This window comes from Diadema antillarum, unplaced genomic scaffold, assembly GCF_040938485.1.
Source record: "Diadema antillarum isolate AM-2024a unplaced genomic scaffold, OU_Dant_1.0 scf00000134, whole genome shotgun sequence".
NCBI classification, from domain to species: domain Eukaryota; kingdom Metazoa; phylum Echinodermata; class Echinoidea; order Diadematoida; family Diadematidae; genus Diadema; species Diadema antillarum.
In genome coordinates this window covers 275,038-297,508 of record NW_027271023.1, presented here as the reverse complement: position 1 = coordinate 297,508, position 22,471 = coordinate 275,038, and the positions used below count along the sequence as shown (strand labels likewise).

The 22,471-nt window shown below is 37.0% G+C and overlaps 1 protein-coding gene across 1 annotated transcript; it reads left to right on the top strand.

Moving 5' to 3' along the window:
• The first annotated feature begins 75 nt into the window (after positions 1 to 75).
• Positions 76 to 21,875, top strand: LOC139720867 (protein C-mannosyl-transferase DPY19L1-like). Its single transcript, XM_071632201.1, has 21 exons — positions 76 to 110; positions 2,051 to 2,075; positions 3,037 to 3,124; positions 4,182 to 4,319; positions 5,331 to 5,451; positions 6,068 to 6,219; positions 8,062 to 8,153; positions 9,054 to 9,153; positions 9,794 to 9,871; positions 11,087 to 11,173; positions 11,862 to 11,918; positions 13,574 to 13,654; positions 14,915 to 15,016; positions 15,533 to 15,604; positions 16,172 to 16,278; positions 17,332 to 17,359; positions 17,910 to 18,029; positions 19,036 to 19,210; positions 19,772 to 19,871; positions 20,702 to 20,827; positions 21,719 to 21,875. The coding sequence occupies exons 3-21, from the start codon at positions 3,053 to 3,055 to the stop codon at positions 21,864 to 21,866; spliced, it is 1,956 nt and encodes a 651-aa protein (XP_071488302.1). The 5' UTR covers positions 76 to 110; positions 2,051 to 2,075; positions 3,037 to 3,052; the 3' UTR covers positions 21,867 to 21,875.
• Positions 21,876 to 22,471: the final 596 nt, after the last annotated feature.

The following is a 22,471-nucleotide window of genomic DNA, read 5'->3' as shown; positions in this document are numbered from 1 at the left end:
GGGCAATTCTTCACGAAGTCAAAGAAGTAGGAAAGAGAATGGGATCCGAGAAGAACGACCAGTTGTTGCGGGGCTTCTTTCTGGCAGGAATTTTCTTATAGTGAGTCTCGGTAAGTATTGTCTTTGCATTGTAAACTGAACGAGTCAAAAGTCAAAACTAAAAAGCGAAGTGTATTGTGTGTGTACATGCTGAATGTGTATACCGAGGACCGGCCGGTGGCAGCATTCCGTCTCCCTGCTTAGCCGGCGATGTGGCTTCGTGTCCGCTGCCACTGTGGCACATTGAGCGGCCCGGTGGGGTGCCTGCCGTGGCACGCTTCATTCGTTTGTGGCAGTTTATTGCCAATTTCATCAAGTGGGTTGATGAAAATATGCATTTATTTAAACTGTCCTAAAAGGGCATGGCCCTAAGCTTGTACAGAATTTTCTTTGGCGACAAACGTGTAACTGTTAGAATCTAACAGTTAGCACTGATAACGTTAGTAGTGAAATTGCTAGATACCACCTAGCGGTTAGATTACTCTACTCCAGACCAGACTCTGATTTCTCAACTTTTTTAGTGTTGATGTTGACATCTCATGCAAAAACTAATGACACAGTATGAATGTACGAACTGAGACTTTAAGATCTGAACTGTTATTGTTATCACAAAATATCAGTAAACTCCAAGTTTACCTGTAACGTTAGGCAGTAGACACTGTCACTGATTTGGACTTAGTAAACCACTGCCACTAAAATCAGCTGTGAAAAGGGAGTAGAATTAAGAAAGATCCTAGAAACCAGACAAATTTCTAGTTTGAGTTCTAACAAGTTAGATCATACTAACATTAAATAAAAGTGTGTGACTGTGAAGAGTAGAGCTTAGAGTTGGATTTACCAACCATGTGTAAGACTCAGACTCAGAGACAGAGTGAAGAAGCACTTCATTTTCCATATGATCTAGTGAGTAGTAGATTCTAGACTATGACAGTTTAACTATTCATTTTGTAGTAACAGTGCAATGATGAAGTTGAGTTATGAAGCATATATATTATGCAATGAGCAGTCCTACATCCCTGTTTGTTACAAGATTATTGCATCCTCTCTTCAACATCATTTAAGGAATAACTTTTTGTTTTTAGAATATTGTTTGATAAATTCTGTCTAATTTGTGAATGTTCAACAGTATTAAGCATTGTGCATTATTGGTACGAGTGGAAATTACTGGTGGTTGAAACATCAAGATCATAAAGTGCTTGTATCAAAAAAACAAAAAACAAAGCAAAACCAAACATGACAATGTAGGCTAGAATCTTCTGAGAGTGCTCAATGAACATACAATACGTTTGTGAAATATGGCTGTAAATTATACACATGGAAGTATGCATAAACTTTCAACCATTAAACTGATGAAACGATGTTGGCCTCACTATATGCTTGCCTTTGCCTTGCAAATTTTTCCTGTTTTCTTTTTATGTTTGTCAAATCATGCATATCATGCATACTATGACCCCACCTTTAAAAATACGAGATGTACTATGATTGTCACATGCAGGTCACATGAAACAGTGACTCTTACTGATTGCTGCTCATGCAAGCTTCAAATTGTGTAGACCTACAATTTGTTGTCACAAAGTCGGCATCTCTTTCCATAGAGTACTAGTAGGCACTGAAATCTGAAACTGGTTTCATTACACAAAACCTTTGCAAGCGAGTTGAAAGTGGCAGTGTGTGTTACGGGTGACCCATAGGGTAACACAACTAGGAACTTGCTAGACAGAGGACTTTGGACTATTTTCTTGTCAACCTCAGCCCTTCTGAGGTAGCCAGGTTACCTTCATGTCAAAGAACTTGAGACAGTTGAGTAATTAATGATACACTGTGAACTTAGTTTTACCAAAACCTTGACATTCATCATAGCTGAATAAACACCAAAAGCAAACATAGATCTATCTTTTGAGTGTTTACATTTGCCTGTCAGATTTAATCTAATACATGTGCATCTATAGATATGTCATAACTGATTGCCATTTTTCTTTTCTTTGCTATGCTACATCATGCATCATGGCAGCCTTGCTGGTAGGATATTTGCATGGGTAAGTACTTATACCTCAGCTACTACCAACAGAAAAATTGGTTTTTTTTATCAGAGATTCCCATTGTGACTTCATTATACCACATCCACTGATTTGCCAGCTGTTACTGAAAACATATTTGCGGATGGTCAAAGCCTGACTCCTGATATTTGCACAGCTTGTATGATGTTTTAATAGCTCTGAAGTATTCCATGATTTTGGGAGCTCTGTAAATCACTCCTAATGGAGAGCTTTGACTCTGTATCACATTCTGAGATAATAAAATGATAAAAACAATTTGAATTCTGTTGGCATGATGTATTATATACCCATATTGGTGTATGAGTATTAAAAACAGATGTTGCACAGTTCAGAGCGATGTGTTATTTGAAACAAACTTAATGATTAACTCTTTTCAATGAGAGGCTAATTGCCGGCATTCATTAAAAGAATTAAATTCAATTTCAGAATTTGGGCTCTTACATCTTGCTTTGAACCACTGCTTTCAAATATGTTGTTGTTGAAAATTTTCCGGTACAATCACCTAATCACACATCTTTAGAATGTCAATAATGCTCATGCTACTCTGTATCATAGATTTATCAACCCGTTGAGGACGAGTCCCGAGTATACTTGATTTAATTCCAGACGAAAATGAGTCAACCTGATTAAAATTACACTTTTTTACTCTTAGTCTTGTTTGCTTCCTGTTGGTGTTTGTAGTCATCATATTCATGTATTATACTCATGTTAAGGTGTGTTTGTTTGTTTTTAAAGAAATTTAATGTTGCTTTTTTGGGAGCTCTTTATTATTTTTTTTTTTGCAGAAAAACTGAACCCAAATATTGTCAGTCGTGTCATGGGATTTCAGTTTTGTTTATTCAAATCAAGTATAGTAGAGAAGAGGTATAGAATATCACATACTATCTTAGATTTTTTATGCATGATTTTTTTTTTTAAATTGCCAATCCAATCATGACAGAAAACACATCTCCAGCATGTTCGAGAACGATCGCTTCTTTTCCCACCTTTCGGACCTGGAGCGAGAAATGACATTCAGAACTGAAATGGTAAGTAACCCATTTGCCAGTTGAAGGTTTATGATGTCATTTGCACTGAAGCCTTGACTCTCTTGATCATTGAGGTCTTATGGGATAAAATATCATAGCAGGATACAATACCTAGACTGCAGAAGAGAGCAAATGCTTAAATTACCCAGCTCTGCAGTATGTGTTGTTCCTGCATTCCACTTGCACTTGACATTATGTTCCATAATAAAGATACATGTAGGTAATCCTGAGAAATGGTTGTACCTTATACCCATACAAATGACTGGCAAATTGTTATAATTCATATCACTGTACTAAAGATAAAATTAGAGGATTGCCAAATTCAAAGTTTCAATCCTGCTGGCTGCTGCTATGCTTACGATGTGCTTGCATTTATCTTGCTGGAATTGCTGCCGTAAACTTCAGTGTAACTGAGTACTACTCAGAGCTGTTGTGCAAGTATTGATTTTATTGCAATTGGACCAAGTTTTGCTATAAAAAGGGGAAAAAAAAGAAATGTAATTTGTCTGTGACCAATATTAAAATATGGAAGATGGAGGAGAGAAAGAAATTACTGGAAGAGAAAATTCTATGCCAGTATGATAGAAAGACATGTTCTTCTTTGTAGTAAATTGTCATGTAAGGTGTGTCTGTCTTTTATTTGTTTCTAAGTGACAGAGTAATGTGTATTGAAACAATAAAAGTGGCTGTTTCCTGGAAAAACAGTGACTGTTTACATTTGTAACCCGGGTCCCAAACAGGAGCCTGTAGAATATAGCTTCTATTTTCGATTGATGTACTTCCTCATTCATAAATTTTGTTAACTGTGTTAAAACCTTGATCACATGATGCAGTCATCTGGTTTACAATGAAATTGTCCTCTAGGTATTTCACAAATATCGTGCTCTAAATTATTTTTTATCATTAATGCTGCCTCATACAGTGTATACTCTACACTTTTCCATCAAATTGTGGTGATATAAATGTTGCTAGTTTTGTATTTAGAATCCACTGCTTCATATCAATATAAAGTCCAAGGCAGTGACATGATTTCATTTTTTTTTTCAAAACGTTGCAGGGTCTATATTTTTCCTACTACAAGACAATGGTGAAGGCTCCGAGCTTTAGCCTGGGACTGCACGCCATAATGAGTGACAATGTCACCGAGTACCCCAATACCATCAATACACTCAAACGTTTCAATGTCTATCCAGAGGTAAGTACTGACTATGTTAGGAGTATTAAGAGGATTATCGCATTATCCAAAATATTGATAATATAAAGGTTTTTTGCCTTTCATCAGAAGTCTTTAAGTCCATGACAGTGCGTTGTAGGCATCCAACATAAGTTTCATATTTTGCAATACTACTGGAAGCATTCTATGGACCTAATACTCTTGTCATTTAGTGCAGCCCCTTCTGACAAAACAATTAAACATGAATAAACATTGATATCTCATACTTGTGAGCATTTGCAGTAACAATTCTGCCACTGTTGAGACATGATTTACCTTTTAAAGGAACAGTGGGTCCATTGTTTGCATTTTGCCAATGTGGACTGATGTCCTTGATATCTAAGTTGAATGACCCATGCAGAAAGGAGGACTCACGTTCTAATTCTTGTAGTACCAATCAAAATTCTGCACTAGGCCCTATTGATTTTAGTATACATGTAATTGTATGCTGTGCCACAAAAGTAGTGACCTTGTTATTACCACTTAAGAGTCAAGGTTCATGTGGCAACATTGGCAACCATAAACTGTGACTAAAAAAGTGGCATTGACATGTACCAGTACATGCATGAATTGGCAGGGTATGCAGTAACACGTTTTGCATTGTTCATTGCTGCAATGCAAATGAAGATCTCTTCAAGTGGAGGTACTTGTCACATGGAAGTCATTTCTGTTGTGTGTGTGTGTGTGTGTGTGTTGGGGTTTCCCCCATGATTTTTAAGAGTAGATATAGCTAAGAATACTCATGTCAAATGTTTATGACAAGTATCCATGATCAACGAAATTTAATATTATACTTACTTGTAAATACTTGAATATTCCTTCTTCTTTTTTTCAATTAACCCAATAAAACTTGATAATATTTTGTTGGTAAGCATAGTGACCACGCTATAGCACATTTAAATGATTAAAATTCCTCAGTCTTGCAAACTTTTCTAACAGTTGCACCATTGTCAAAGAGATTCTGATGTTTTAATACAAATATCATTTTTACAGGTATTTCTGGCAGCCAGTTTCAGAATATATGAAAGTGTCACAAAGCTGCTGGACATCAAGACTAAGGAGTGTTACACAGTCAACAGAGGTAGAGGGCTTAGTCCAGTACTAAACTGTGAAGGTATTTATTCCATCTTAGATATTATCTTTCTTTCTTTCTATTTGTTTTTTCTCCATTCATCTGTACACTTCGATTGGATGAATGATAATCTACATCAGTGTACAAGTTTTCATAGATTCCCAAACATGTATACTAGCAAACCAGAAACAAAGTCATGAAAATGGCCATTAAAGATAATCAATTTTGAAAAGCACTGGAATGGAGGTAGCCATAATATATTCTACATCAATTTATTATGTTTGACTGATATACAATGTGCATATCACTGGCATACAGTGTCTTCCTTTTAATAATTGACTGCCAGAAAGGGGAGTCTTCACAAAACATCAGATGTAGTGCAATTTGTCAATCAGTTGCAATGAAAACATCAGATGGTTATCAAATCTTTACTCACCCAAGATTCAAGATAAATTCATTCTGGAGGAAATATTTATGTTATGACACTAGAAAGTGTGTATTTCTGTGAAAATAAGATTTGCAAAGAATTTTGATCAATTTAATATAATTATGAATATGTTCTCATATCTGACAGCATTTATGATTGTGGCCTCTGTTGAATTTAATAGAAGTACAGATGTAACTGAATTCCCCCCCCCCCTTTTTTTTTTTCTTGCAGGAATGGGGGACAGGGCATATTTCTATGTGAATGGGATCTTCATAGAGAATGGCTTGTTTGTGTCTCTGCTCTTCATCTTTGGTGCATACTTGAGCCATAATATCCTCGGGGGAGTTCTTACTGTGCTATCTTTTTTCTACAACCATGGAGAGGTATGTCAGTTTGCCAACTGCAAGAATATTATGTCAAGGACTTTGCGTGAATTAGGTTCAAAGGCAAATAATAGTAAAAGAAACTAATGGGCTTTTTCCATTCTTAGAGAAAATATCCCTTTGAACCCACTTCATTTATTTTTATGGCCTGTGTTCCATGGGAAGGAAACTTTATGTTGCACATATTGTGGGCGGAAAGAAAGAGATGATTTACATTTGTAAATGGTTCTAAATCGAAATGCCTAAAGCATTGTGGGGTCTTTTGCAAACCATTATTCAAGTCTTTGAATGGGTCTTGCTTCATTGAATCTTGTAGTGATAAACTTTTTTGTGTGCATCACAATGTATACACTCTATTTTATAAGGGCACATTGTAACACCTTTTTGTCGTGCACAGTTTTAGAACTTTTTTTTTGAGTTTTTCTGTTTGATTTGATGAAAATACATCCTGAATGTATAATGGATATAAAGAAAAGCTGTATCTTCTGCACCCCTTCTAAAATGTATCCAAGGCTTGCTGTATAATTTACTCATGCAGGGTGATCTACATAAAAAAGGCTGTCTGTGTATTATGTGTGAATGTGCATTGTATGGGCATGAAATGGACCAGTGCAAAGCTTAAAGTCCCTTCAGGCAGGGGCTGTGTTTGGACATCTACATGTGCTATGGTGCTTTCTTAACCATATTTGTGAACATTAGATGACATTGAAGAAGCCATGATCATAGCTTTAAAAATCTTTAGCCAGATTTTTTGTAAGTTAATGTAGGCATGTTTGATTAATTCACAAGTTTCTATTGTCAGTGTGTTGCCAATTTCATGGTGCTGTGCCTTGAATGTCTTGCACTTTTTAGGATGCCAAGCAGAATGTTGTGGTGACATGCTAAAACCAAGGAGGTTTAAGAGTTGGAGTTCCAACTGGCTGTAATTATTCAAACAGCTGTCAGATTTCTATTGATGTACAAAAGAATTTCACAAGTGCATTTGTGCCTTTGATGATCGATGTTCGAAGCTGCCGTCTTGCTGAGCAATCTGAAGATTCATTTTGAACGTTAACATAATATTGGCCATATTTTGCTTGTTTATTTATTAAATGAAATTAAATTTCACTTAATGATAAAGCATGTAAAACAAAAATCAATCCCGTGCAGAAATTTGTGCAAAAGCGTAAATCAGAGCTGTATCATGTGAAACTGTTTAAAACTGTACCATCCTGGAAAGCCGGTTTTATCACTTTTCCGCTTAATTCCGACAAATAAAACTGACCTGGAATAATCTTCAAATATAATTCTTTATTGATAGATATATCAGATTAGTGCGCGGGTATGCCCAGTCGAGCAATTTTCATCTTTATTCCAGCATTTTTGTGGGCAATTTCTATTCGCACATCCTTGTGCCTATACCACCTACCTTGTATAAGAAGGGATAGCGAAAAGTAATTACCATCACAAAGACATATCTTCCTTAGAAAGTGGCTGGTGATTATGCAATGAGACACGAGTCAATTGTTTTCCTATCTGCGTGGCAGATCCTGTTTGCCACATGCTTCAAATATTTTTGAGCGGCGGCAACGAACATCTAGCAAAGGAAATAAGACAGTTGTGACTCCATTCTCTTGAACCTCCTTGCTAAAACCCCTAGCTGATCACATCGCTGTTGCAATGCCTAAACCCTTCTGGCATCTACAGATGAATTCTGCATGCGAATAAAGAGAACATTTCGTGTAAACATGCTTTTCCCCCACAATCTTCATATATTACTTTCCCTGCTTGTCAAAGACCAGTGATTATTGTTGTCCACCTGTTTTGTTATCTGCCATGCTTTTATTATGGTTATCTTGGCAGTGTACCAGAGTCCAGTGGACACCTCCCTTGAGAGAAAGCTTTGCATATCCCATCTTTGTGCTGGAGATGTTCTTGGTCACACATGTTTTAAGGTACAGGATTCGAAATAGGATTATGAAACAAGCAATACTTGGAATATGTTTTTATTTATTTACTGTATGTGTTGTTATTATTATTCATATGTTTTTCTTCTTTTTTTCTTATTTACAATGCGCATTATTGATACATCAAATTATGGAAGTCCTGTAACTAAGCTAGCAATGATGACTGCCAGGGGAAAGAAAATGTTTGCAGTTGCAAAATCATCAATTCAAACAGGAGTTTGATAGTGTTTTTGTGTATAAACATGTCTGAGAGTTGGGAGATGATCTTCCAGCAGGCATTCACTTGATGAAAACGAAGCTTAAGAATTCCATATCTTCTTTTTGCATGTGATGTCCGATTCGGATGAAACTTCTTTCAATCTTTTTGTCTGATTTTTCTGTCTCTTTAAGTCAGTTTGAATATGGTGTGCATTTGTTACAACTTCGACCTATGATCACTGCTCAAGGTCAGTTTGGTCCATGTTCTAAAATGGTCACATGAACAAGGACCATCATGTTCTACAAGGGCATACTTTACTGCCTTGCATGATATGTTTTGCAATAAGTTATAACTCCCACAAATTTATTTCTTGGGGATAACAAGAATTTACATAGTATTCATATTTGCATAACCAACAAAAATGTTTAAGACAAACTGCTTGCACTGTATTACTTTTAATAACTCAAGGGCATATCCCTGATACCCCTTGTGTAGAAGCTGTTGTATATTCAGTATCCTTGTAGCTTTTAAAGGGCATTGTAGAAAGATATGTTCTGCTGGGATCCTGATTGAAAAAAAAAAAAGGCTTTCTGAAGATGACATCTTGTCTTGTGCAATAGAGTACAGCATAGCATAGCATGGCATAGCATAGCATTTTCATTCATGCTTACGAAAATGAATCTTTGCAGAATACAGAAGCCTGGATGGATTCATAGCATCGCCATCAGTCTGGGCGTGGTCGGATTCATGTTGCCGTGGCAATTTGCTCAGTTTGCTCTTCTTACACAGGTAAATCCACTTTTTTTAGTGAATCATTCTATTCTTTGTTCATTAGTTCAGAATCAGATTTTTCTCAACTTGGTGTGAAGATTTACTGTATATTTAGGTTCATCTGCTTATGTACCATTGGTATCTGGTTTTTCATCAGATTCTTGATTTGTTTTAATTCCATCTTGAAAAAAAAAATTACAACCAGTTGCTGTTGTTGTTTTTTTGTCAACGAACAAATGCAAAAATCAAATCAAATTAAATCGAATCATGAGGAAAGATCTGTGTGCCATTCCTTCCGTACCAATCAGGAATGTTACATACAATGTAGGACAGCCATTGTGAGGGCAGAGTTAGATGCAATATTATCTGTAGAAGGAAGTTACTGAAGTATATTATACCATGCATTTGGATGGATAATTTCATAATTGTGATATCGTATGATCCCTCCACCGCTGTTTCATGCTGTTGTTGCTGCTTTGTTTTTGTTTTGTTTTTACTATGTGGTTACTGCCTCTCTTTCTCCCATATATATACAATTGTATTTCTCCTTCCAACTTCCTTTTCATAATACATGCCCTTTGCCCTTCTGCACCGCATGTCTCTACTAATAGTTCTTTTTCTCCATTTCACTCCATCTCTCTCATTCCTCCAATTCCAGACCCTTGCTGTGTTTGCAACCTACATGCTGGGCTTTGCCAGTTCTCAAAAGGTCAAGTGCATTCTTCAAGGTCAAAGTGTGAGTAGCCAAGGGGTCACGTTTGTTACCTGGTTCTGTATCTCGCAGCAGGGGAGAACTGGCAGAAACCAGTAGAGCTAGGCCTGTTGCTGAATATTTCTTTTTCTTTGATTTTCAACTTTGTGTTGTTTGTTCACTCTTTCTTTCTTTTTTTGATACAGCAATTAGGATGATTACCTTTATTGGTCCAAGTCACTCCTGTCTATTGTAGGCCAGCGGAAAGTGGTAAAAGTGATCAGATATGCGTGTAGAGTGTTCATTATGTGGCAGAAACTTTGAAGTAAGAGGATGTTTTTCATGGATGCATAATTGCTATTAAAGGTACACAAATGATGTCCTGCACAACTGGTGTGGTTTCTCATGAGCTTGGCCAGGAAAGATTGATGAAAGTCATATGTCATAATACACAGAGTATTTCTGCATATTACAATTATATTCTGAGGGAAAATGAAATGGAAATGTGTAGTAAGGCTAGAATGTTTTGTTGATGCTGCAAATATCTCTTAGCACTAATGTGAGGATAAGTTTAGGGTATTATTAGTGAAGCATTTTGGAATACAACTCATCAGTAGCTTTTATTCTCCTTGTGACTAGAGATGTGAAATTAGTTCTTTATAAATTGGGGATATTGTCCATTTAGAATGTAAGTACCATGGAACATCTTTTTTAATGTGTAAACTTGTAATCCCAGATAGTGTGTCATTGCTGCCTAATATGTTTTTACTGGCAAATTACATTTTTTAGACATTTAAAGGGACTGTACAGTACTGGTTGAGGTAGGGATTCATGTTTTGAACATTCCTATTAAAGTGAGATAATGAAAAGCCTCTTATTAAATATGAAAGAGCATGTAATTTTAAGAAGGATTCAACGTTTATTTAATGAAAATTGGTTTTCAAATGGCTGAGATATCCAAAAAAGTGCTAATAATAAAAGGCGACATGCCTCAACTTTATTAGTATCTCTTTGTTTCACCTTGTTTTTGGATATCTCAGCCATTTCAAAACCGATTTTCATTGAATAAACTTTTGATACCCCTTAGAACTGCATGCTCTTTGACATCTCATTTATTGCATACAATTTCATATCGCACTGCTGTAGGACAATGTATTGCATGACTAATATAGAAAAGCTGGGCATTACATGTTTTCATTTTCATTGATCAGTTAAGTCCCATGTCTTAACAGCACCAGTGCATTCTTCTTTTCTTTGTAGATTGGATTGCTTGTCAGTTACATCATGTTATTTGGAAATGAGATGCTTCTTACGTCCTTCTTTACATCTTGTCTTCTCACAATCTGGGTAAGTTGGGGTAAAACAGACCAATCAAAGTTAAACCTGCACTATGACATGCCCTATTGCAAATGTCATGAAAAAAAGGGTATGGTGCATGTAGACTATGCACAAATAAGGGGTAGAATAACTCAAAGACTGAGGCTTCTATGTTCGTTGAGCAACATTTCACCAGAGCTGATGTTGCTAACAGTGACAATTCCAGCTTTTGGAGCTTCATATGTTTCATTAAAGATATACAGGTAGGAAACTTATGCTTTCTAAATATGATACCGGTATGTTGTAAAGTGCAAAACAAACTTTCACCCATCAGATTACCATAATATCTGTTTCCCCCCTTTTTTAAACCATAACACAATCCAAGAACGAAATGTTACTTCACTTTTTTTTTTAATGAAAAAGTACTACATTTATTTTCTGAGGGCAGTTAAAAGAAAAGATGAGACAGATATCTTTTCTTTTCTTGCAAACAGACACCAAATGCAAGAAATGTGGGCTATCCTCCAAATTATGGTACAGACTTAAGGGATACATTGTAGCTTATGCTGTGATCAGTGTATACTATTTATTGTCTTTGTATGATTTTGAAAAAAGAAAAGGAAAACTATGCTTGTTTTTCAATTGTTTCATTTTGTTTATTTTTTAGAAGCTGATGATGTACATTGATATATCTTTATTTTGTTTTTTCTTGCTGTAGATAATTCTGTTTTTGGAACCACTCCTGGAAAAACTTGAATACAGAATTATTATATGGGTAAGTTTATTCACAGAATGTGGGATTATTCTTTTATTGTCCTCACCAAACACTTGCATTTGAAATACAGATTTCTATCAGAGTTGAATGATGACATCACCGGTTTATAGTCAGTGCTGGCTAGAGTACAGGATTATATGATTATACATGTAACATGTATCATTGGGATTAAACAAGTTAATGGCTGTAAAATGGACACTAAAGTATGCTATTAGGGTAAATTGGCAATGATGATGCTTCTGTCATCATCGAACAGGTGACCGATTGTAGCCATTGTTTATTGTTACAGGGGCAACTGGTTTCTGAACTTCTTAGGCTGCGTTTATCAACTTTCCCCAGTTTAAACGACTTTCGAAAGCCCTTTCGATAGCCCTTTCGATAGCCCTTTCCATAGCCCTTTCGAAAGCCCTTTCCATAGCCCTTTCGAAAGCCCTGTCCACTCCCTGTACCATTAATGTGCCACTTGTTTTCGTCGGCTGCGTTTATCAACTTTCGATAGCCCTTTCCATAGCCCTTTCCATAGCCCTTTCGAGAGCTCTTCCCAAAGCCCTGACTGCCTGTACTATTAATGTGCCGCTTGTTTTCTAAGAAGGGACGGCGAAAAGCGATTACCATCATAAAGACATATCTTCCTTTGAGAGTGAGGAGTCATGACACAATGCCACATGAATCAATTGTCTTCCTATCTGTGAGGCAGCTCCAGTTTAGCACATACTTCAAATATTTCTGAGTAGCGGCATGAGACATGGGATCAAAGGGAATGAGACTGTTGTTACTTTATTTCTCAAACCTTGTTGGTGAGAGAAACATCTCCTTGTTCCAAGCATATGCGTGCATTACACACAGCTGTATGTATACACCTGTGTACACGTACTCGTGTGCACTTTACGTGGCGCGCGTCTTTTCAGAAACTGGAAACGCATGGTTGCGCAACCGCAGTATAGGGCGACCTAAAGGGCTTTCAAAACAGCTTTGCGTTTATCAACTTCGAAAGGCTTTTACAAACAGGTTTCTGATAACCTGTTTAGGAAACCTGTTTGGATCGTCACAAATTTCGGGCTTTCGAAAAGGCTTTCCTAAAGGGCTTTCAAAACAGCTTTGCGTTTATCAACTCGTGAAAATTCCTTGAAAGCTGTTTGGATAACCTGTTTCAGCCGAGAAAGGAGAGTTGATAAACGCACCCTTTCGTAAAAGGCTTCCATAAAGGGCTATCAAAACAGCTTTGCGTTTATCAACTCGTAAAAATTCCTTGAAAGCTGTTTGGATAACCTGTTTCTGCCGAGAAAAGGAGTTGATAAACGCACCCTTAGACACATTGCTTGAGGGTTTTTTTTTTTTTCTGAAATAGTAGATGTTTTGTTGTAATCCCAACAGTCCCAATGTTCAGTCTTCCTACCCTGAAAAAACTTTCTCAAAGAATCCCCCCAAAAAAGCAAATAACAAAACAAAACAACAACAGCAACAACAGAAACAGCCCAACAAAAGATAAATCAAGTCTGTAGTAAGTTTATCTTCTAATTGTGACCGTAGCGCTGTTTGAAAGACAACATTTTACATGTATATATTACGCTGTCTGTATTGTAAATGCACATTTTTTGTTGTACTACACTGTACTGTGTCATAACTTTATAGGATTGCTTCATGTTTTCTCACAGTTGTGTCAGTTGTGCCTATTACTTGGAGGAGTCTTCACCATCAAGCTGGTCTTGTCTACACTCCTTCGGACAGAGGATGATGTAAGAATATTCTCCCTAATTTGTTTGTGTGTTTGTTTTTATTAACCTGTTGAAGACTAGTTTCAAGTTTATTCGGACTTGTATGTATGGGAAATAGAAAATGTTATAGCAAAATCAGCTCATCCTCAACAGGTTAAGTAGAGCCAGATGAGTATGTGAATTATTGTGTGAATGTGTGTATGTGTGTGCGTTGAGGAAGTCTTAATTAAAGTGATGTTCCTCCACACAGCTGTTTCTTGACTACTGTAAAAGTGGAAATTTTGCGCAACCAGAAACCAGCACGAAAATAAAAGCACATGATTGTTTTTGCTTGCATACACGATGTATGTTCCAGTAGTTCATGTCTTGATTCTGCGGAATTAAAAACACACAAAACTCATCCTACCTGGCCGAGCGCAGAATATTACTCTTGCAAAAATATCCACGTTTAGAGTATGCTGTAATGTAAAAATCTGTGCTGTTTTCATTTTCCCCTGTGTCAAAATATTTTGAGTAAGTATGAAATTGCATTGACTGTGTCATCCACTCTTGTTTTAAGGAAAAGAGATGCTGATGCAGATTTGATTCACTTTGACCCGTTGAGGATGGGCTGAGTTTGCTACAACACGCATTTCCCATAGACCCCTGCCTGAGTATTCTTGGGACTCGTCCTCAACGGGTTAAACAGATACAGCACCTGCTGTATGCTTTGTGTACTGTACAGGAAAGAGATACAAAGTGATCTGAAAGGACACTACAGATTTATGTTACATGTTTATTCAAATCAAAGAGGTTTTCAGGACTAGTGCCTTTCTCATTCTCAAACTAAAATCTTGATGTGTAATGAAAAGCATTTCTAGCACAAGGGGTGCGAAATTTTGCATACTGTGTACAATTTAGTTAGGAAATGTTGATTAAGCTATTGTACATGTATGTCCAGGCCACATCCAGGACTGACCAATAAGAAATAAATATTCCTAACAATATATTTGTTTGCCCTTTTCAAAATCAGCTACTGCATAGGACATCATGCTCTTGTGGTATGATAGTGAAGATGTGTGTAATGCATATAAGTATGTGTTAAATCGAGGCCATGTTTTGATTGTTCTGCTGTATCTGCCATATTCAAAGGGAAAATAACTTACAATGTAATAGTTTATAAAATGAGTTCATTCCATTTCATAGCCTCTAATAAAGCTAAGCAAATTAGGAATAAACCTTTACATTTTCAAGCTTTTAGTGCCAGTTTTCCCTAAAGTCCTCTTCTCTTTTGGTTTCCAGGCTCACATTGCCAATCTGTTTAGGTCCAAGTTTTCTGACTACAAGGACTTCCACACCATGCTATACACCTGTGCTGCTGAATTTGATTATATGCAAACTGCGGTAAGCCTGTCATACAGTGCCCCCTTTATACATAACATCGTCTGTGAAATTGTGCTTCAGTACAATATCAGGACATACTTCCAGCCTCGCTGTTTTAGTTCTTTGCTGTTATAGAAGAAAATATAAATAATTGGACCCATTGAAATATGTATTCATTTTTTGAAAAGCTCAACTATAGTTTTGTTAAATACATTTCAAGAGAAATTGTCAAAGTTTGCTGTCATAGACTGATTTTTGCAGTGAATAAAAACCCTGCTTTGTATATGTTATAGACACAACCATCTGCAAGTGAATACAAACCCCCCCCCCCCAAAAAAAAAAAAATCACTTTAAAAAAAGCCAAGCAGTCATGTTGAATTGAGAATAAATTGAGAGTGAATGCTCCAATTAGACTCTGTCTGTTGTAAATTTCTCTGTTGGCAACTGCTATTTATATGTAATACCAAGTATCATACCAAGTATCAATATCCAAAGAACATGATTATTATGAAGTGACACTGTGTGCTTAATTTACAGACCCTTGTGAAGTTTTCCCAAACATTATTGCTTCCCAGTGCTGTGGTGGCCGTCTTGGTATTAGCTTACCATGTGAGTATTTACCATCATCATTTCTCTAGCAGTAGCACTGTTGAAAGATTCATACATATCACTTGGAGGGTTCTGAATGAGGTCTATGGGAATTTCAGAATCTTGCAGGGAACTTATTTCATGGCTTGCGGAAGACTTGTAAAATGTATGCTGACAAGGTTAGCATCCATTTAGAGTATTAGATATGTTGATAAGACCAGTTTTTAAGCTGTATTTTAGATGAGACCATGATATAAGATTTGCCAGATATACTTTACTTTCCTTTGACATAAATGTTGGGTTTTACCTACCACAGTCCCAATATTTTGGCGAAATATACTTATGACATGAAAATCAGGTGGATAAAACTGTGAATAAGTGGATTCTGTGTTCAGCCAAGGTCCAATTTTATACCTAAAGTCATACATACACTCATGAATATTCAACTCATTGATATTCATCATTCTTGTAAGTCCTTGATTCAACATTTTTGTAACACCCATTATAGTCAATCATGCAAGAAATTGTCTCTGAAACTTCTTACTATTTCCAGAGTGTTTTCACTCTTGTTCTTGCTACATCCTGTAGTTATTCAGGGAATTTCTGCAACCAAGTATTCAGGAAGGGCAGGTCAGATCAGAGAACTTGACGAATGGCCAGAACATTTCAGCAATAAGAGATCCACCACATCAAGAGTAAGATTCAGCTTGTTTGCATGATTTCTCCAGTCAAAAGTTCTATGATGTAGTCAAGTCAGAAAATCTTGCAGTGACAACTTCAGTAATTACCTACTTTCTCACCACTAGTCAGTCACATTAAAAATTTGTGTTAACTTTGTGTAATTGATTCAAATTTGTATTCAATACTTTACTTGTTTCCACTTTGAACAAGATGAGGCATTTTGGCAAGCACCTGGGTCTTCGTGAGCATTTTTGGATCCCCTCCCCCCCTCCCCCATCACATTGCATCTTCTCGAAAACTGGTGGCTTGATTTGACCAAACTTTGCAGAAATTGTTAATGGAGGAGGTGATCAAAGTTTGTACAAATGGTAGTAGTGTCCCCATTGGAAACCTTTAGGGCGAGGCCCAACTATTCAAAATAGGAAGGTGTTTCCCAAGGGGCATGTCTGCAGCAATCCCTGAATCTCAAGATTTTTGAAATGGTTTGCCTCATGTGGATTGCCATGAAGGCAAAGTATGCTGTTTAGGTGGAAGATAGAACAAATAGTCTCTTGTAATGTTGTTGAGGAAGCAAGTATCACGGAATTTGATTTTTTTTTTTTTTCGGAAATAGCTTGTGGTAATTGTGCTTGTTTACATTGCAAACTAAAATCCCATTCCTTCTAAGCCACACAGAAATACACTGTAGAGCCATCTGCATCTCGTATTCATAGGCAGATGCACAAAGCAAAAGGAGGAAATGTTCAATTAGTTCCCAGAAGTCTCATTAGAACCAGTATTTGCTCAAATCAAATCACGGGTTTTCAGTATAGGTGTTATAGTCTGTACTCTGTTGGTCAAATGAGACATAAGGTCCTAACCTGAACAGAGAAAACTGCAGTATGTATAGTAGCCTTCTTAGAAAGTGCTTGAAGGAGGGAAGTGTTAAGCTTTGTGGATACAACAAAATCTACCTCTCTGTCTGAACTTGTGATACTCTTTGAGGGAGGAATACTGTAATGGGCAAGACGTAATTTGATTCTGAGTCAAAAAGGAATGATTTATCTCGAATTATGTCTGTTTTGCAGAGAAATAAGATGCAAGCCACATGCAGAGGTAAGAAAAATATTTCACTGTTCATTATTAAAATCAGTATGATATTCAATTCATATAAACATGCTGTCAAGAATGGCACATGTGTTTCAGATTGGACCTCAGCAATATGTCTGTTTTCCATTTGTTAGCATTGCCCACCGAAAAACCAACTCTCGCAGGTGTTACAGTCTTTATTGACTATGAATCCCTTGATCTGGAAAAGCATTTGTCAAGATTGTAATGGTCACATCACAGACAGAGTTATTTGAGTATTAATTTGTAACCTTGTAATCCACTTCATTTACCCCTTTAAAGTTACCTGCATGCTGTCATGTAGGCTAAACCTCACAGTCTAATTTTTTGTTGAGTTGTACAAAAACAAATAACCATGGACGTTGTTCTGTCATATCATTAACATGGCATGGACTTGTGTACTAGTACTACATTGGTCATTTATTTGGCATGCAGTATCTGAAAAGGATCGGGGTAAAATGGCTGCTAGCATTGTACATGTACTGATACCAGACCCCCTCTCTCTCTTTTTCTCTGTCTTCTTCTGCACACGTTCCAGTTGGTATATCACCTGTTCCAGCTCCTGGCCTTTCTGGTTATGGCAGTCCTCATCATGAGATTAAAGGTCTTCTTCTCACCTCATCTGTGTATAATTTCCAGTTTACTGGCTTCCAAGCAAGTGAGTAGATTCTATTCACTCTTACATTTTTCAAATTCCTAGCATCCTCTATTGTGTCTCATGTTGGTAGTAAATATGTGATGACGTTATATTTGCGTATCTATAATAGAGGATACGAATTGAGGAAGTGTGGATGGAGGAGGAAAATCAGTGAAAGGAGAAAAGGTGGGCAGAATGGAAGAATAATGTAAGTAGGAAAGACAGGGAGAGATTGAATAGAATAGTGAGCAGTGTGACACACTGTATTGCTTTGCATTTTGGAAAGTATGTTTTATAGCAAGAATTCAAGCATATTTGGAATAGATGACTACATAGAGAAAGGAGATCAATGTCAAAGGGAAAATTGCCAACAGAACATGCCAGGGGCCATTGTTCTGAGGGCTTATTCGAAGCATTAAATTAGCATATACTTTTAAATCATGAATTGCTGTACTGAGAGCTCAATTAAGTAGGATGTTCATTAGCAACCATGTCAGCAAGTGTTTTTGTGGGAAAGTCTTGCACGTATCAATGTGCATGTGCCTCTAAGACTTAGTGATAAATTGGTATTTTAAGGGTTCAGTTATGGTGAAAATCAATAGAAAAATTACTAATACCAACAAGTACTAATATATGAAGTATTCAAAAAAAGTCACCAATTTTTAGTTTTCTCCTTCGAAAATTATTTTTCAGATCTTGTTTTTGGTACATGATGAAAATATTACATTTGGCATGTGCTTCTCAGTAGATAAGTTTGTCTGTACCCAAATATTTTATAACAAATTAACATCAGTGACATTTTGTGTACAAAACAAATAGAGAGCTGCTCAACTTCTACATCACACAGAGTTTGTCCTACTCCCTAAAATTGTACAATTCATGATTGTTTGTGTGTCTGATTTTTCCCCAAATTATTACTGATTTATTTTTCTGACTTTTGTCTTCATACAAAAAGACACCATATAAAAATGCATTTTTCGCGTAAAGAGGAAAAGTTGACTTTTTTTCAAAATTATTTTTTTGTTAGGTCTTCAGGTTCCTGAAGAGAGATGACTACCATCAGGCGGGTGTGGTCCTTCTTCTGGCCTTGATGTCCATCCAGGGCGTGGCCAACCTCAGGCATCAGTGGAACATCAGTGGAGACTTCTCCAACGCTCCGCAGGAGGAGCTTCTTGAGTGGATCATGGCCAATACTCCTCAAGGTATTAAACCCAAATATTCTTATTGTCATCATGCATTAACCCTTTGAGGATGAGTCCCAGTATACTAGGGCAGGTGTCTGTGGGAAATGCATGTTGCAGCAAAATCAGTCCGTCCTCAATGGGTTAAGGTTTTGCAGTTTGTTTTCTGCTGATATGCACAGACTTCCAAAACCAAAGAGTCAATGAATGGGGTGGGGGGGGGGGGGGGATTTTGCACAGACCTGATATATACTACATCCAATTCTTGTAGTAAGCAGACAGTCAACTACAGTCATGTGGAAAGAACAAAAATTAGATAAATGAGAGAGAAATTCTGTCTCTTTGTGTCATTTTGTTCAGTGCTCAAGGAAAGTCAAGAGTGAATAGAAAATAAAGAGATGTTATTCGAAGTATAGACAGTATATAAAGACAAAAATGAATGACAAATGTATTATGTGAACAACAGCTTGGTGTAATTTCTGCATATCAAAATTTGCATTTGCCTCTGACATTTGACATGTGTCCCAGTGCCCACTGTCATGTTGCTGTGCCATTTTACTCTTCCCAAATGCGATATTCCAGATGCAGTGTTTGCTGGTCCAATGCCCACCATGGCATCTGTGAAGCTGTCCACAGAAAGAAGAATTGTGAACCACCCTCATTACGAGGACGCTGGGCTGAGGTGAGATTCTTTGAACCTCTATATTGCTTGTCCATTTTCATCCTTTGCATATCATCTCACATGTGCAACGTCCAGTCATGATAACTTTTAACTTTTATTGGCAATGATCAAAGACAGCAGACAGTTTGGCAAACTAATAATGTCTATGTTGCGTTATAGAGGCTCACAGTGCAACACTGAGTGTAGGGATTAGCCACTGTACAGCACTTATAAAACTTTATACCAAGTGTGTGAATCTTTGCGAAGTACCTCTAGCATTTTTGATAGACATGTGGTTTAATTGACTATGATGCAAACTTGCTGAATAAGTTCACTCTGGGAGCATGATTTGTAAAGAGTTGAGCCCTAAAAAAGTTTTGGTGCATGGTTATTGCAAGATATGGAAAAATAGATGTGAATGTTTGATTTATGTTGTGGATGCCCTGGTGGATTTACTCATCTTTAACCCATTTAGGATGAGTTGATTTTGCTTTAACACACATTTCTCATACATATCTGCACGAGTATACTTGTGACTAGTCTTCAACGCGTTAGACAGCTACAGGCTGTACCAAGTTTCCATTTTTTTTTTTCACAGTCAGTGCATAGGACTGTGGCATAGTTTGATATTTGAACAGAATAGCTGCCACGTCCCTCCTTCTACGTAGTAATAAACCATGGGACACAGCACACTGAGAATGAGAGTGAAGTAACTCAGATGTTGATAATATGACATGTATAAATAAGTTACATTGTGATCACATGATTGAGATGAATGCTCAAACATTTCCAGCCTTGTTGTCAATTATCTAAATGTATATGGATTTTTGCTGTGCTTACTATATCTGCAGAGCCAGGACTAAACTAGTGTATGCCATGTTCAGCCGCAAATCAGCCAAAGAGGTTCATTTGGGGTACAAGAGCCTGGGTGTGCAGTATGCCATCATGGAACACTCCTGGTGTGTGCGCAGGTCAAAGTGAGTCATGATTTCCTCCTTCTTCTTCTTTGCCATCATGGCCGCTGTCGTTGTCATTGTCTTTGTCTTCTTCTTCTTCATATGGCACAAATGTGCCAGGTTTATACACATATTGTTGACTTTTGCCAGTCGCTGGACTCGATTAGGCTTTGTGATATCCCTGAGATGTAGAGTTATGATCTGTTTTTTGTTTGTTTGTTTGTTTTTAGTGTTTATATTTTAGGAACTGGCAACTGAATTGATGGTTGATAAAAATTATTCATATTGTTAACATGCATGTAGAGATTAGTTTCAATATTACAGACACCCAAGTGGAAGTGGTGCAAAAGGGAAGATGGTACAATGATGTATGCTTGATATCATGACAGACTTGGTATGAGACTGTTATGACCACCTAAATGTGTAAAACCTCAAGAACTCCAAACTAGGGAGAGAAAAAACAAACAAACAAACAAAAGAAAACAGAACTGTAACTATGTGACAGTTAGATTGCTCTAAATTCAAAGCAGTGTATATTGAATTTTCAAGATAATCAAATCTAAATTGATAACATTCTGAACCCCATCCCCCAGGTATGACTTTCTCGGTAGTGTCAGGTCTCATGATGCAGTGCAAAGACTGTCACTTCCATGGCTGACAAGATGAGAAGGACCACTCCTGCCTGATGGTAGTCAGCCATGCCAGGATAAATCCATGTAAAAAAAAAAGTGAAATTAAACATTGAAAATGTTAATTAAAAAGAAATGTCTCATTGACAAGATTGCAGTGATTTTTAAGATATGAGTATGATGTGAATGGATAGAAATCATCCAAACTATCATCTTATTAGATGTGGTATCTGCTTTGTTATAAAATTACTTGTGATGCTTACTCTCCTAACTGCTGTCACAGACTTGGCTGCAGCATGCCAGAGATTTGGGACATTGAGGACCCAGAGAATGCCAACAAGATGCCTCTATGCATCCGCCTTCAGGAGAGTCACTCCCCGTACTTCACTCCGCTCTTCAACAATGGAGTTTACACCGTCCTCAAGGTGTGACGTTGCCTCTACCTCCTGGGGTGGTCTTGGTCAAAAAGAGAACCATCTTCAAAAAAAAAAAAAAAAAAAAAAAAAATGAGCAATCATGGTACAGTGTAGACCAGGTGATGGTGATATATTCAAGCAGTTCAAGTTCAGCATTCTATGGTCTTTAACATTACCCATTCTGAATATGTCGAAATGCTAACAACATAAACAAACAAAATCTTGATCTGCTGTGAGAGTCTACCACTAGAAAGTTTCAATACTACCTCTCACAGGACCACGACTTCACAGGGCCATTGACATCACATGCATTATGGTTGGCCAGAGGTGGACGAAAGGATTAATTCTAGTAAAAGTTGTTAGCAGAGAGAAGTGACGTTCTCGTATACAATTTTACTGATGTGGAACTGATGTGAAAGGGAAGTGAGTTTGTTTTTGTTTTGGGTTTTTTTTTAATGAAAGTCGACTTCATGAAAACAGAAATCTTCAGTCCAACTTCAATCATTCCTGTTTTCAGTTGACATGAGAAGTTTTAGGAGATTAATTACATCATTATGGAGGTCTTCTGATGTAACAAGGATTGGTCAAAGTGAGGCCTTTTGTCAATCACTCTCTATGCT